Source organism: Microcebus murinus, chromosome 18 (assembly GCF_040939455.1).
Source record: "Microcebus murinus isolate Inina chromosome 18, M.murinus_Inina_mat1.0, whole genome shotgun sequence".
NCBI classification, from domain to species: domain Eukaryota; kingdom Metazoa; phylum Chordata; class Mammalia; order Primates; family Cheirogaleidae; genus Microcebus; species Microcebus murinus.
The window spans coordinates 21014872-21031578 of record NC_134121.1 but is presented as its reverse complement, the minus strand read 5'-3'; the positions used below and the strand labels follow the sequence as shown (position 1 = coordinate 21031578).

At 42.2% G+C, this 16707-nt stretch overlaps 1 protein-coding gene across 1 annotated transcript in view; it reads right to left on the bottom strand.

Moving 5' to 3' along the window:
• Positions 1-4357: 4357 nt before the first annotated feature.
• The window catches only part of SLC6A4 (solute carrier family 6 member 4), a 39868-nt gene continuing 27518 nt past the window's right edge, over positions 4358-16707 (bottom strand). The window contains exons 10-14 of the mRNA XM_075994284.1: positions 16270-16401; positions 15121-15220; positions 13319-13419; positions 8980-9147; positions 4358-4527 (exon numbers count right to left, since the gene is read on the bottom strand). Of these exons, the coding sequence (XP_075850399.1) occupies positions 4453-4527; positions 8980-9147; positions 13319-13419; positions 15121-15220; positions 16270-16401 (576 nt within the window). The 3' untranslated portion in view covers positions 4358-4452. The remainder of the gene's footprint in view (positions 4528-8979; positions 9148-13318; positions 13420-15120; positions 15221-16269; positions 16402-16707) is intronic.

Genomic DNA, 16707 nt, shown 5'->3' with positions numbered 1-16707 from the left:
AAATGGAGATAATAGGCCGGGCGCAGTGGCTAACGCCTGTAATCCTAGCTCTCTGGGAGGCCGAGGCGGGCGTATTGCTCGAGGTCAGGAGTTCGAAACCAGCCTGAGCAAGAGCGAGACCCCGTCTCTACTATAAATAGAAAGAAACTAATTGGCCAACTAATATATATAGAAAAAATTAGCTGGACATGGTGGCACATGCCTGTAGTCCCAGCTACTTGGGAGGCTGAGGCAGGAGGATTGCTTGAGCCCATGAGTTTGAGGTTGCTGTGAGCTAGGCTGACGCCACGGCACTCACTCTAGCCTAGGCAACAAAGCAAGACTCTGTCTCAAAATAAAAAAATAAAAAATAAAATGGAGATAATAAAAGTACTTCTTTCATAAGAATAGTATGGGGGCTGCTCAAAACTGTGCATGTAATGCTGTGCCTGCCATTGGCAAGCATGCAGTCATTGTGGTTATCTTGTTTATTATTACTTATGAGGAAATGGGCCAGTAAAGTTGAGTGACTTACCCAAGGTTACTTTGCTTGCAAGTGGCTGAGAAAGGACTTGATCCCTTGTCTTCTCAATCCTATTTGGTTGCTCTTACCACAGGTATGGAGAAGTTTTTTGTTTGGGGCAATATGTATGATGTTGATTGTATTATGATGGATGGAAACTAGGCCAGGCTAGCGAGGTGGGATTTGCTATATTTTCATGTATTCAAGAAACTAATGGCTGCGTGCCAGATATTGTGCCAGATTCTTACTGTCTTAGGAAGGCGTCTTAGTCCTTTTGTGCTGCTATTACAAAATACTTGAGACTGGGTAATTTATAGCAGAAATTTATTTCATCCTAGTAGAGGAAATAAAAATTAAGTTCTCCTTCCTTTAGAAATTTCAAGATCTCAGGAAGAACAAAAATTAGGTTGGTCACCTGGTTTGTCTCTGCCTGTAATGTCATTATCTGAACTTTAAAATACTCTATCGTTAAAATTTTGAGACAGGCAATGAGAAAGAAAAAAGAGTGATACTACATAAAGTAGGGAAAAAAGACTTAAATCTTTGAAATAGTCTTTCCATGGAACTAAACACAACAAATTTTATAAATATCATTGACTCATCTCCATATTGAAAAAATTCAGAAACCAGAGTATTTCAGGTGGACCAGAAAAACTTTCTGTAGTATGGGTATATTCCCTGTCTTGGCCTTTTTCCATATTTGAATTTATAAATTTTATTCTTTAGCATGGTTCTCAAGCAAGCACTTTCTAAGCTCATCTTCCTAGTTGAGAGCCCTTCACGTAACTTTGCTTGTGTTTTAAAAGACAATGTGTGAACTCTGTGATGACTTTAAAATATACTTATTTCCACTTAGCTCAGGACTGTTTTGCTTTTATTATATTATTTATGGGGATGACAGGCTGTGGCATAGTTTCTCTGAGGAATCTATTGCTTCTCTTCACTACCTTGGCCTGACAAAAAAGACATAAAAAGTGGGAGTGGGGTGAGAAGTGCCCTACTATTGTGTTTAATGATGACAACCATCCTGGACAATTCTATTATCTTAAGCATCAGGTGTTGATTTATGAGTAAAGTTAGACATGCTTGTACCATTGGGTAGCTAAGTATTGTCCAACATGTGTAAGAACAGTACAGTTAATACACTGTATTCCAGAGTGTTAAGATTTGTTTTGACAGTGAACTCCAATTATACAACAGATAAAACATACTGGGTCAATCTTTCCTACTTGTCAGCAAGAATATGTTCTAATTCCAAGAGAACAATCTCCCTTTTAAGAGAAGGGGGTAGTTAAATGGAAATTCATATTTACACTTAAATTTTGAGATGGGTAGCACCAAATTAAAAAGCTTAGTGAAAAGAGGATGGCAAGGAAATGATGTCTCACAGAATAACTTTTTGCCATATTTTGTGATTTCATTATTTGACTTTTTGTTATTTGATTTTGGAGCTGTTATATTGAGTCTGGATTTGTCAGTCTTTGCATCCATTTCCAGATGAGGCAGCCAGGGCAGTGAATTTGGGTTACAGGTTATATGCATTCCATCCAACAAGTGGAATGAGTTTTAAACACTTTATAAGATGACAGTTGGGAGATGAATTCTTTGGACTTCATTGCATATCAGTGTAGAAAATAACCTTTAATGATTCAATTGCCTCTGTGGCTTTGTTTTGTGTCTTGCCTATTTCTTGTGTATTTCTTACTGATAAAATTACAAGAAAAAAATTAACTTCAGTCCCTAAATAATTTTGCAATTCAATTCCATTTTTAGTTTTTACTTTTATGTAAGTGCTACATTAGATGCAAAAGGTCTTGAAAAGACTATTTTAAAATCCAAATTTTCCTTTACAAATTTGTAGTAGTATTGATAAAGAGGGGTCAAATAAATGCAAACTATGCAAAACAAGGATTGTTTTTTGTTTTTGTTTCAGCTTAATGAAGTTTGAAAAGTTTGAAAGCTCCTGTATAATTTTCTTAGTAACTGGCCTGGCAAACTCTAATTCCGTTTGAAAAAGTGCTTTTTAAAAAAGTGGTATCTTTGGACAATGTCTAAGTATGTGTGAGGTGGGGAGAAGAATCCTTATCTAGATATCTTTACAAAGCAGGTTCTTAAAATTTGCAAAGCTATTGACCACTGGCACTAACATGTCTTCTCTCTTTTCAGCATGCTAGAAAGCAAAGAGCAGGGAAATGAGGCAGCAGGAAGGAATGAAAGAGTGAAGATAATGAAGGCAGGTCACCAAAGGACATTTTTCATTCCCTTGTTTCCCTCTAACAACTTGGGAGACTTCTCAGCATCTAATATATACGTATAAGGAAAATATCTTGCTAGGAAAAGCAAGAAATCAGAAATAGCAGGGTGTAGGGTGAATCAGGAAGATGGGCGAGGAAGCCAAGGTAGGAGGATCCATAATTGGATAAAACCATTCCTCTGGTACATGGACCTTCTTTTTATAAGGTTGTTGGAATTAGATTCGATTTACATGGAGAACTGAAAGTGATACACGAGGCCAGATGATTAAGTCCTTTTGTCACTGATAAGGCTTTATTCCCTTCAAGATTTTGATAAGGAAATCTCACACCACAAGGTAATATTTGCTTCTCTACTTATGTATCTGAGAGTCAAGCCACCAAGGCCAAATTATCTGTAGTAGGTGCTTTATGTGGAATGAAAGGTCATTTACTTAGATGACCATTTCGCAAGCAACTTTACTTAGACTCAGTCTTGAAAATTATCTAGGGGGCCCACAATCATGACCATTGGCAAGGATCAAGGCAGAGGGGAAAGCCCATTTTAAGGCTAACCCAGACTCTTCAATTGCTCATGGATTGAAGATGCCTTTGGTTTAGGTTAGGGTGCCAGAGCTATAAACCCTAAGGCTGAGAATCAGATTTACCCTCTCTTTGCAAAGCAAAGTAACCAGAACAAATTCAGTCGTTTGCAGTAGATAGAGCTTAAACGAGATGGCCAGCTGAACACTGAAGGTGCACGTGTCAAGATCCATCTTCAAAGTAGTTTACAGCCAAGCCACAGTGACTAAAACGAAATAGGCCAGATTTGCCTGTGGAACATTATCCTTAATGTTTAGCACGGAGAGACAGGAAGACGGCAATGAAGTACAGAAAATGCAAAAGGCTGGCCCATAAAGGAAGGCGTGTGGGCTAAAGTAGTGTCACTGGAAAAGGTAAAGGTGGCAGAGCATGTTGTAGGAATTGTAGCCCTCAAACAATCACATACATACACATTTGAGTAGGGAGAATTTGTTAATGTAAGAAAAATTAGAGGAAATTCATAGTTTGTAATGGGCCCAAAGTATTGGAGTAGAGATAAGAATACACTGAAACAACAATATATACACAGACACATATGCTCACATGTACACGTTATTTTTCAATTTTAGCTTCTTACATCTTCCTCTCCTGACTCCACAGCAGCACACACAGGTTAGAGGGTTCTAGTAGAGTCTAGCTATAGAATTCTATGCTACTCGGAAAATATATGGCTAGCAAGAAGACATCATCCCTGTTTTCTCCCGCGTGGTTTATGCATTCATGAACAGTGAAACCTTTAGAAGCAAACAGATGTCAGATACCAAGAAATGATATAGGAGACTTTTTCACAGACTTGATTTTAAACCTACTCCTAACTGATGATAGGGTGGTTTTTATCACCTCCATACACACCCTCACACATCCAAAATAGGCCAGTTCAGCTGCGGCACAGTCTAACGTGGGAATATGTCCAGGAGATTTCATGGGAAGGAGTGGCTGGAGGCCATCTGAGTCCGGGCACCGTAGTTTCTTGGGACTGTGTGTCTGTGGAGAAGGCCCTTCCATTGTCAGGCTTATGCTGGAAACTCATTCACTTAGAGGGGAGAGGCGAGGCGTGACTCGTCAGAACTGAAGGAAGAGGTTGTTGGGAAGCCTTTTGCCTCTCGTCGAAGTGTGTTACACAACATTCAAGCGGATGTCCCCACAGGGAATTTCTGTTGGTGTTTCTGGAGTGATACTTTTAATAATGCGCTGTTGGGAAGAAAATATAATGTTAGAAACGTTCTTGTAATTTCATAAACTTACAAAAGTATTTCCACATTAATATTAAAACAAAGCTGAAATAGCATTTTAATAAATTAAATAGTTGAAACAGTCTCATTGACTTTCCTTAACCACTTCGGTAAGAGCGTCGACTATAGTCGACAGCCACAGATGAACGCACACAGCGACTTTAGCCACACAGCGACTTTAGCTGACAGCCGTGATATGACTTTTCTGATTTTTCATTTATCAAAATAAAATTGTGAACATTTAAAAATAACGTGATGAAAACATATGTATATGTTACCTATTCTGATTTACATTACAAGTAAAGCTGCCTGTGAAGTAAAACAAGCTTTCAGTGCTTTAAAGCTATCCTCATCACACAAGAGCAAAACGGATTCGTCGTCAATGCACAGCACAGACTATCGTGCGGACTGTGAGTGCCGGCTGTGGGCAAGGTTTACCGGCCGGTGGGCGCCGCACCAAAGTGGTTAAGAAAGGGATTCTCTATTCTCAAATATAGATAAAAATCATATATTTAGGAACTATAAGCACCTGTAAGCTACGAAAATCATTGTAACACTAATGGAAGAAAAGGATGAGCCTTCAATAGAACCTCTGCTGTGCTATGACATGCCTTTGAATGACTCAGGAAAGGATACCCTCTTCTCTGGACAGAGGCGGCTTCTGCAGCCACATAGGGCTTGGGGAGCAAAGTGAGTGCTGGATTTGGGGCACCCCTGCCCTCAGCCAGGTGCCTTGTACCATCAGCCACCATAACAGCCAAGATGTTACTGATTTAACAAATCCACATGTAAGGCAGTACTGGTTAGTTCATACAAGAGTAATTATCACATAATTAGATTTTAAAAGATGTAACCATTTACATTATCACTTTCAATACAATCTCATGTTGATGTAGCACTCATCACAGAGAGGACAGTGAGAATTTCTATAGAAACAACCGAGGTACACAGAAGTGTTAAGATAGGTCTGAAATATGCTTGGACTTGGGTATGAAATATACAACCTGCCTTGTAAAACTTAGCATCAGTGTGACATGAAGCAGCTCAGGGGTGCAGAGAAGGAAAAAAACAGCAGCACTGCAGAGGCTTAGAAAAATCTTTATTAAATTGCTTAGTAAAAATGTTAATGGCCAAAAGTCTGTATGTATGGTAAGCAGGCAAAATTAGATCTGAAAGCAGCTTTTGATTTATTGATCTTTAGGTGCAGCTTTGCTACCATCCTTTTTATTTTGGGTCAAAAAAGTAAAGAACCCCCTTCAACCTTTTGTTTTCTGTTGTTTTAGGAGCATAGCCTATGGAATTCAAAAAGTTCCAGTCCTATAGTTAATGAAACTCACAAAATTGTACATTTTGTGTTCCTTGTGACTTCAGTATCTGAGTACTGAACTCTCACACTAGAAATCCATCTACTCACCAGCTACCAGGGCATGCCAAGTCACTGAATGCACAATCTCAGAAACCATCCATCCCCATAGAATATGCAAGTTTTAACTGATTAAACAGAATTATGTCTTGCTAATTGGGAACTAGATAGAGATCACTGTAACTAGTCTTCAGTGTAGCTATGGTGTCCAGAAACAGAAGAGATCACTGAGGGGGCGAGGGGCCTAGACCAGCAATGAACAGCATCATAAAGTAAAACACTTGGCTCTTATGCCCTAACCTACCCACACTGGCTGCTGATGGCCCACAGTGCCAGGCCCACTTTGGTTTCCCATGTTTTGGCAGCTTTCTAGTTGCCAGATTACTGTTGTTCTCAAAAGTTGCCAGGCCCTGGCCTTCTATAAGATGATAAACAGTTAATCTAGGCAATGGATCACTATTGACATCTTCATAACTGTGTACTCATCAGGACTGTTTTCCAGTATCTTTGTGCAGATTTTAGTAGTTTCTGCGACAATGACCTAAGCCAGTAGATGACTCCAACCTTCAGACTTCCAGGCTGCGGGGGCGTGTGATATCTTCCAAATTATACCAGTAAGTGGTGGCTCACTCCATAAATTCCAACCTTGTTGCCAGGGTCCAAAAGAGTTAAGAACTTCACCTTTCTATTAGCCTTTTTTTTTTTTTTTTTTTAAGCAGACCAAAATTTTAGATAAGGCCTTCTCCACTCATGGAATATTACACATTATCAAGTCTGGTATTCACAAAGAACTATAAATAAATCCTAGACCCTTTTAGGGTACTTCGCAAAAACCATGGCATGCTTTTTATCTCCCTCAATGACTAAGCATGCACATGGGTGAATGAAAGTTTTTTGAGAAATCCTGTAGTAAAGAAACCCATTTAACTTGCCTTAATCTGGCATTCTCCAAAAATTATCTCATTATATAACCTTTCCTCCAGCATTAACACCTATTGAGATCACATGGAACTACTCCTCAAAACACACTTTGGGAAATGTTAATATAGTCCTATGAGCATATTTTAAAGATGAGGAAACTGAGGCCTGGAGAAGAAGAGTGACTTGCCATAGCTGACTATGGCTTTTTTTCTCAGTCCTCTGTGACAGGTTGTGTCATACTGCTTCTTGGTAACCCACAGCTCCCCATCTGATGACCTATGATGAAGATGGCCCTACACTTAGTCTTACCTCTATTGCTAATGGATCTGAGCTGTGTTACTTCACATACCTTTGGTGGCATTCCTTTTTGACCAACTGGGGAAATTCGCAAGAAAGATGACCAGGATTTTAAGTGCAGTCTGTGACTAAAGAATACTGACATTTATTAACCTAAATAGTTCCCACCCCCGACCTTGACCTTTGGGTTTGAAGCAACAGAGCTTGTAGGTCATCCCAACTGCCATAAAGGACAACCTGAGGGAATGAATTCAATGACTCTGGGTCTGAGAGTGTATTACAAATAATACCAGGGTAGAATACTCTTTGGGAGGAATGACGTCATGATAAGACTGGTTTGGGTGTAGGAAATTAGCAACTACAGAGTTCTGTTCACCTAGAATTCAGTTTTCACGTTTGGAAAAAGAAATGAACCCGAGTAAGAGCTGATGTTTAATTGTGTCATGTTCTCTTCTCATTTCTTATAAAATGTTTAAGGAAGATTAGTGTGATGGTCTCATGTCTGAGTTTTACTGTAAGAGCCCACAGACTAGCCCACCTCAGTTGTCAGGCCATCATAGATTACAGTCCCTTCTAGCTTTCCCCAAATACCACCTTCACCTTTGAGCTCAGCCCCTGCAAAATCACCAACTATGAACTTGTGAGTGGCCACTTCAGATTTTCTGTCATAGCACCCTTCTTACTGTGGCAAGAAACACAACAAACAAGTAACAACTGAAGCATTTTTAAGTCTGGTAACGTGACGTAGTATTACACTGCTGAGAATCCTGGTGGCTGAACCACTGACTCTGGGAGCACAGGATGGAAAATGGCTACTTTTTTTCCTCTTTTTTTCTATACATCTTCCAAAAAAGTCTAATTTAATTCAAAAGAGTCTAAGAAAATGGCTACTTATCTCTCCCTAACCTCTAGCACCAATTTCTACTTTTGCAAACTATTAACCCAAGAGGGAAGATGAGAGAAGCTAAATATAAAAGAGGAAAGAACACTGGACCAGGAGTCAGAAGACCTGGATTCTGAGCCTCTCTGTACTGTGTTTCCTTAGACAAGCCACTGAAATAAGGAAATTTTGAGCAGAATAATTCCCAGCCTCAGGTTCCTTATCTGCTAATAATACTGGCCCACCCACCTCCCAGGATATTTTGATAACAAAATGAGATAACCTATATGTAGGTGCTTTGAAAAGTATATACTCTTATACAAATCGTAAGGTACGGTTATCAAAATTGTTATAACACATTCATTTCTGAAATGAATCTTGCTATCATGGCAAAAAACTTTTACTCCATTGGATTGAGATAAAACTGTATAATATTGTTAACAATTTTTGAGCTAAAACTATATTGTTGCAACATCCTTATTTTGAAATGGCTTTCAAAATAGTACTTGTCACATTGCTATTATAAAAATGACCATGGACATTTTCCACCATAATCTCCACTTAAAATTTACGTATTGCTCCAGACAGCACAGATCTGATATTCCTTCCCAGTGGCCAAGCAGGAGGCAAAGTAGTCCGATAAGTTTGCAAAGCTATACATAGCCCAAGCTGAAGGCTGTGGGGCACCCAGATGATCAGCTCATTCTTTCGCCCTTGTATGTGAGGGTTTTGGAGATGCATTAAGGAGACAGTGGCAGCTATTAGAGGTCTACACCATGGTATAGGTATATAAATATATAAGGTTGGGAGCCTCCTGGCGAATTTCATGTGGTCGACTTATCTCTTTTGAATAGAACATAACAAAAGAATCCTTTTCTCCCAAAACAATTACCAGCCTGAACGCACCACATACACACACCCCTCACACATACACACTAACTGGCACATACCTCTTTGAATGTCCCTGGAGTGATGATCAGCCGATAAGTTATGTATGTGGGGATACAGATGAAAGATGAAGTTCCTATGCAGTACCCCAGGATGACAGACCAGTGGGGATAATTATAATTGAAAAGTCGTAGCTGTGGTGGGCTCATCAAAAAACTGCAAAGGATGAACTAAAACAGAAATTCCAAGAAACATTAAAAATCTTAACAATATCCATGCAGACAGAGACAGCTCTGATCCCACAAACACCAAATGCTAAAGCTAAGCTACTTTGGGGAAATTCCCCAAAAATGTGCTATATCCATCAGGCGTCTTCAAACTACGGCCCTCGGGCCACATTCGGCCCACCGAAGACATTTATCCAGCCCACCGGGTGTTTTTGCAGCCGCTGCCTGTCCTGCTTAGCAGCCAACTCATCTGGGGCCCACAGTGCGCATGTGTGGAATGTGCACAGCACTCTCCAACGGCCCTCCAACGGTCTGAGGGACAGTGAACTGGACCCCTTTTTAAATAGTTTGAGGACCCCTGTAACTGAGCTCTGACACACAAAATTATCAATTTCTGTAGCCAAGCTGCAAGAATAAAACACCCAGTTGCTTTCCTGAGTTTCCTCCCCAGCCCCTACAGTGGGGATAGTACAGCATCCCTACAGTTACCCCTACAGTTAGGGAAGTTACAGCACCCCCTTCAGTGCAAGAGACTGGCATCCATTGAGAGTAGTCTAGGCCAGGGCTTGTCAGAAAACAGAGAAATAAACAGGGTGACCTCTCAGCCCCTCCAGACCTAGGGCTTCATATTTCTCTCTGTTTTCATTTCCATGCATTTCTCAGCTGCGAAGGTTTTGGGTCAGATTAAAAGTGCCTTGTGTCTGGAAAGATAATAAGGTTCTCAAGACCTGGAGAGGACTCAGGCTTCTGGGTATGTGTTCCTTCTTCCCTTTTCTTGAGCCCTCTTCTTTCTGCATTAAGATCCATAGCCTGCGGTTTCAACAAGGACAGCTCTGCCATGAGGCATCTCAGCAAAGAATGACCGCCTGCCACAAGTCCTCATAATGAAAGGCATTACGGAAGGAAACAAGCAGCATAATACACCTTACACTTGAAAATTCTGTGAAAATTTTAACCAAGAAAAATTCCATGGTGTGCTCCCGACACCCAGCTTATGAGTTTTCTTATTTCAGTTTGGTTTCCAGAGAGCGTAAATATCAGTTTTTGCCTAGTAACCACTGTGCCGAAATTGTTATTGCTCTTGATTTAATTTAATTTAATTATTTCATAGTCATAAAGAAGACAGTAATGTAAATTATTTGTGTGGTTAAACATCTATTTATATCTTTTTTTTTTTCTTTGTCTGCAGGTAGTAAAATGGGAAATGGTTAAACAAACATCCATCTTCTGAGCAGTGTTATCCTAAGTCCAAGAAGAAGCCTTGAAAACAGAAGCCCCGTCAATCACAAACCTTTCTCCTGACCTATTCTCCTGACATCCCCAGACCCGGCTACTAAGGAAGATCCTTTGGGGCGAGGGAAGGAGAGGGTCTGATCAGGAGCCCTCTCTGCCAGGCAGCTGGTCTCATCTGGATGGCAGGTGTGTGGAATCAACTCAGCCAGGGAGGGCCGCTTGTTGCAGCAAGTGCCACTTCAGAAACCCCCTCACACGCCCCAGCCTATCCCTGCCCATACACCACATCTTCTTTTATTGTGAACTTGGCTTCCGTGAAAAAGAATATTTTTAGTAAGCTACTTATTGTTTACCTAAAGCAACCTTAAAAAGCCCAGAGCAGGGGATCTGTTAAGTAAACCTAGAAGTGGAAGACAGATTTGCCTCCTCTTAATTGAGCACTAGAGCACTTGCCTTTGGATGAGGTGAGGAAAGCAAACATCACGGGGATTATGAGTAATGTGGCTGAGCCCGAATCTGTACGGGGGTTTTGCTGAGCAAAGAAACTCATTGTGCACCAAGAGCCTGCCCAATCCGATAACCAGAAATTCACAGAAATGAACATTCCCGAAGCCTCAGGGCCAGGACTAGGGTGAGGCATATAAGGCTTAGTTGTTTAAAGTGGAGTGGGGGAGGGCAAAATTTCAATAATCAAATTAAATACTATTTTAGTGCAAATTTTAAAACATAAGATCTGACAGAACCAGACTACGTACGGCCTCACAGAAAGTGAGTGAGGTAAACCATGTAAGTACAGGGTCAGATCCTGTGTTTATTTAAAATGTTGATATTTTGTTCATCCTGAACCTTTCTGCATTATTTTATTTTAAAAAATATTGTATTTAAATATTATCTTGAGTACTGAGTTTCTTGGCACCCCCCCCCCTTAAATTTTACACCATGGTGAGTATCTCAGTTGCTTCACCCAAGTCTCAGCCCTGACATTATTTTCTCACTCTGTGGGGAACATGAAGGTAAGCAAGCAAACAAACATGTTTCTGCTCTCTAGGAATTAATCCAATGGCTCTTCTTCCTTTGAAAACCAAATGAAAGGACTTAAGTAGATTATGGAGAAGCACTGGTAATAATATAAATTAATAACCCACTTATGTCAGGACTTCTGCTTCTGGTGGTAGTGGGCTAGGTGAGTCTGACCAATCCTCTCCCCAGAAAACAACTAAGACTTCTGGGTTAAAAAATAAATATGTTTTAAATTTACCTAAAAGCATCATGCACTGATAGGGTAAAGGAGCCCAGACTCTCACCAGAGCCACTGTGCCCTGGGGAATGTTTGCTGCTTGAAGCAAACATTGGCTGTGATTTGGGAAACCTCCAGGGTCCAGGGCAATGGAAGTCAGGGAGGGGTTCTGGGGTAGAGAGAGACTTGTGGTGTCACGGAGGCAAGAATGAGCACGCTGTCCCTCATATGTAAGTTAATGTCGAGAGGTGTGGGCACAAAAAAGGTACCAAAAATAAGGCCGGGCGCAGTGGCATTCTGGGAGGCCGAGGCGGGTGGATTGCTCGAGGTCAGGAGTTCAAAACCAGCCTGAGCAAGAGCAAGACCCCGTCTCTACTAAAAAAAAAATAGAAAGAAATTAATTGGCCAACTAAAAATATATAGAAAAAATTAGCCGGGCATGGTGGCGCATGCCTGTAGTCCCAGCTACTCGGGAGGCTGAGGCAGGAGGATCGCTTGAGCCCAGGAGTATGAGGTTGCTGTGAGCTAGGCTGACGCCAAGGCACTCTAGCCCAGGCAACAAAGTGAGACTCTGTCTCAAAAAAAAAAAAAAAAAAAAAAGAAAAGTACCAAAAATAAAGGGCTGCCCCAAGAAAGTCAAAACACAGAATACAAAAAGGGCTGTTTTGAAAGGGGGGAAAAGGGACAGCTACATGCCAAAGAGGTGTGCTAAGACAAAATGGAATGGCCCAGATCCTCCAAATAAGCTGGAGATAGATTGAAGGAACAGTCTAACAACTTTTCTGGTTCTAAAAGATCAAAAAGCCCCCCAAATAAAGTTACAGATAAATGAAAGAACTGAAGAGTAAACCCTGCTGGTGTGTGGGGCGTGGGTGTGCCCCAGGGTACCTGAGTGTACTTGGGGGGTCAGCGGGGTGTTACCCACCTCAGGCAAACATCTCCAGGTGGACACCATGAGGGAAGCAGGGGCACGTGAAGCAAAGGTGAAGGGAATACCAAACACCTCTCCACAAACGGACAGCCCTTGGAGCTTGGCTGTTTCCCTGCAGAGGTCCTTCAGCAATAAATATATTTTACTTTTGATCTCAGATCTATGTTTGAGGACCTTTGTGGGGGGCCTCTTTAAGAAAATGCAAGTTACAAATACAAAATTACTAAGACCCCTGGCTCAGCATAGCAAATCCTTCCCTGCTCTTGAACAGTTCTACTTATTATTTGACTTTGGACCCCTTCATTTAACATTGCTAAGTCTCAATTTCCTTAGATGTAGAATGGGAGTACCAGAACTATAACTATTTCATAGGATTATTGCGAGGATTAAAAGAGCAATGGGTATAAATTGAACCCAAAGTCTGGCCTGGCACTGAGTGCTCAGTGAATGGTATTTGTCATCACTGAGCAGGGGAGTGGTATGCTAGAGTGACTGAAGCCCAGACTGCTCTACGGTGTTAGAATTCAGAAGAGTGGGGACCCACAGTGGGCAGAGAGGCTGGGAGAGGGCACAAGAGGTGCTACTGAAGTGCGGGTCATGTTTTTGTCTCTTGGTATGGTTTTGGCTACGTAGGTGTGCTCAATTTATAAAATGTCTTTGAGATGTACACTTAGGATTTGCATGCTTTTCTGTATATGTTATACTTAAATAAAATTTCTTTTTTGTAAGCGTCTTTTCCGGGGGCAAGAAGGAGAAGGGAAATAACAACTCACCAGGAGAAACACAGGGCTGATGGCCACCCAGCAGATCCTCCAAAACCATCCAGGGCTGAAGCCAAGCATTTCCTTCACATCACTGCAGAACTGAGTGATGCCTGAAGTCACCCAAAAGAGAAAGAAAGGGACTGAGAGAGGACAGGGATGGTCCTATTTCCTGATTTTCAGGTCGAGTCAGAGTCACTGGGGTCAGCACTGGGGATGACAAGGAGGAAGGGAGCTGGAATTCCTACCCAGAACAAACTTCCAGCTCTGGAATTTCTCCATGGGAAGAGCTCGGGGACACCAACATTGTCTGAAAGTGGGACTGGGACACTTGTCACAAAGCTGTATTTTTATAGCAAGCAAACAAAGCTCTTTCTACACAGAGTGGGAAGATTAATGGACACTGGGAAGAGATCTAACATCCCCTCTTGGTGCCACACTGCCTTTCTGAGATATCAGTGTACATTTGACTTTATTGTTATAGAAAAGAACGTTGCATTCTGTCTAGGAATGGTGATCCCGCCCAACAGAGACTGTCTTTGACCATTACGCTGGAAACGTTCCAGAGAAAATTTTAACCACAATAATGCCCATTCATGTGCCAAATCAAGATCAAGGTTCTTCTATAAAAAGTAACTGGTGCGGAAGTGAGAACGGAGAACTCCCACCAACAGGTGAGAAATTGAGAAAGGGGAGGTGCTGGGCGGTTGCTGCCCTGCGGGGAACAGTTCCCAGGGCAGATCTATAGCAGTTCACACACTTTGAACTTTGTCGTCTGAACTGCCAAGGAGGTGGGGAGGATTTCTTCTTTTAAAAAAAACTAGGCCCATGTGCAACTCAAATGTGCCCTCCCCTTCATAATGACTACCATTCTAAAGTGGTTTATTATCATAGTGAGAAAATAAATGCTTTTTTTTTTTAAGAAATGGGGTCTTGTTCTGTTGCCCAGGCTAGAGCACAGTGGCATGACCATAGCTTACTGCAGCCTTGAACTCCTGTGGGCTCAAGTAATCCTTCCACCTCAGCCTCCCAAAGTGTTGGGATTATAGGCATGAGCCACCGCATCCTGCCAATAAATATATTTTTAGAATGAAATAATCACTTCTTGATTTGAAAGAGAGGCATCTCTGAACCTGGTGTTTTTCTTTTCAATTGACTGTGCCTTCCCCATCCCCACCCAGGGGCCCCTGGGACCTCTGCCAATGGACCGATGTCAGCTCACTCCCTGCACCCCTGGTGGTTTTGCCCTTATCAAATTCCATCCCAGGACCAGAGGGGAGTGAACTGGGGATTTACCAAGGCAAACAGCACAAATAAAAACATTCTTGCCTCTTCCCTAGAAGATAAACTCCTAAGCTATGTCTCAGGGCTCTGGAAGGAGCTCTTCCTTGAGAAATTTAAATTTGGGGCCACTCCATTTAACAGTAGCATATTGTACATTCTGCAAATGCATTCGCTGTGCACTAATTCTGTGTTGTCTGTTCAATTGTTAGAGCCCGTCGGGATCTTAACTACCGTGGATGAGCTACATGGAACTGCTTTAGCCTGTCTCCACTGGGTAAACATTCAAACTTGGATGGAAAAAAAAAAATGTCCTCCCAAGAGAACGGGCAATCCGTTGTACTGAGTGTGAGTGTGGAGGAAATGACCTATTTCTGAGAAAGCACATGGCTGAGATTATTTTACAGAACCATAAAGAGGTCATACCTGTAAACTGCCCCTCCCTGCCTCTCTTTGATGAAATCAGCCCTTCTCTGTTGTGCTGGCTGGGTCGTGTAGAAAGGATCCCAGCGGGGCTGAAGGAAGCATCTTACCATAGAACCAAGACACAGCAATGGCTTCTATAAGTACGACAGTAAGCACGGCAGGCCCCGTGGCATACTCCTCCAGCAGCTTCACCACGTAGGCCCCGCCCTGGAAATGAGAGTGTGAGCCTAGTTAAGGGCCCTCTGAGGCGCTGCCTCTCCTTACTACACAGGCCCGCAGAAGCTTCTTAACGTAGGATATTTCTGGAGAATTCCCACCTTGGACCTACTATAAGGATCCCAGAGCCTGCCCCTTGAACTGGCCTTTGCAATGTGGGCCAGGTACTCACCCTGTAAGACACCTCTTCCTGTCCTATGGAACACATTCTTCTTACTTGTTTCTTCTCCCCACTACATTTTAAGAGACAAACTCCAAAGGGCCTCTGGATCTATTTTCAACTTTCTTCAACTTACTGAACACCTATTGTGTTCCTGGAGAACTTCCACCTCCAGAGACTGAATTTGGGAGGGTCCATGACACCAGACACATTGAGGACCTTGGTCACAGTTGCCGCCTGTCCTAACTCATGACTCCTTTGGGTTCTACTCAGCCCCACCCCACCAACTCTCTGAAGCTCCAAGGCCATTGGGGTTACTGCTTGAAGATGTATATTTGCAAAATCTGCCTTGAGTCAGGAGGACACAGCCTAGGATACATGTGGATACTATCTTGATGCAGGCTTTACAGTATTTCAGCTGCCAAAGGGAAAAAAAATTGCCAGTAAGGGTCTGACTTCTTTACCATTGCAAGTTCTTGGAGGAGACAGAGTGGCATTACACATATGAGATACCAACCTCCAGATGTTCTGTGTATCAGGACATTAAAGCGACAGTCCCATGAAAGCAGCCCTATGGAGAGGAAATGGACTGGAAAAGAAAATCCTAAGTTTCCTCCAGATATTTTGCCAAGCCTGAAATCTAGCTGGATCTTTTGTAAAATGCTAGAGCTTCCAGACACTTTGCACAGATTCTCAAACAGATGCTGCCAGAAACAACATTCTTTTCCTTGATGACAAATTTCTTAATGGGAGTAACAAGCCCCCATCCTTTGGCCCCGAAGCCAGGGTACCCTGTGGGATGGAAGGAAAGGGACGGCCTCTCGTAGCCTTCTACTGCCCTAAGGGAGGCAAACTCAAAGCTGAGGGGTGTGGTACTCACAAAAGTCAGGGTGGTCAGGGATCCGAAGAAGCAGGTAATGACCACGGCAAGTACAAACCACTCCCGGCGTTTGGCCCAGATGTGTGGGAATTCATCCAACACAGCCGTGATCACCCCCTCCAAGCCTGCAAACTGAGAGGTGCATGCACACGGTCACAGTGGAGGCTTTGGGACAAGTCTGTGGACTTCACGACAGTGAATGGGAGGGAGGGGTAAGATTGCTGAGTGACTAGTCAAGCAGATCATGACCAGTTCTCCTGACTCACTGGACCATGAAAGCATCTAGAAGTATATTTCCCTGTTTTACACTGTCATTTAGAACCCTTCACTAAGGATGTCCAGGAAAGAAAATATAACGTATGGGCAGACCTTTAATATGGGAGGTCTCCTGGGGAAACTTTGCACCAGAAAGGCCAAATACAAGCTGCTGAGCTGAAT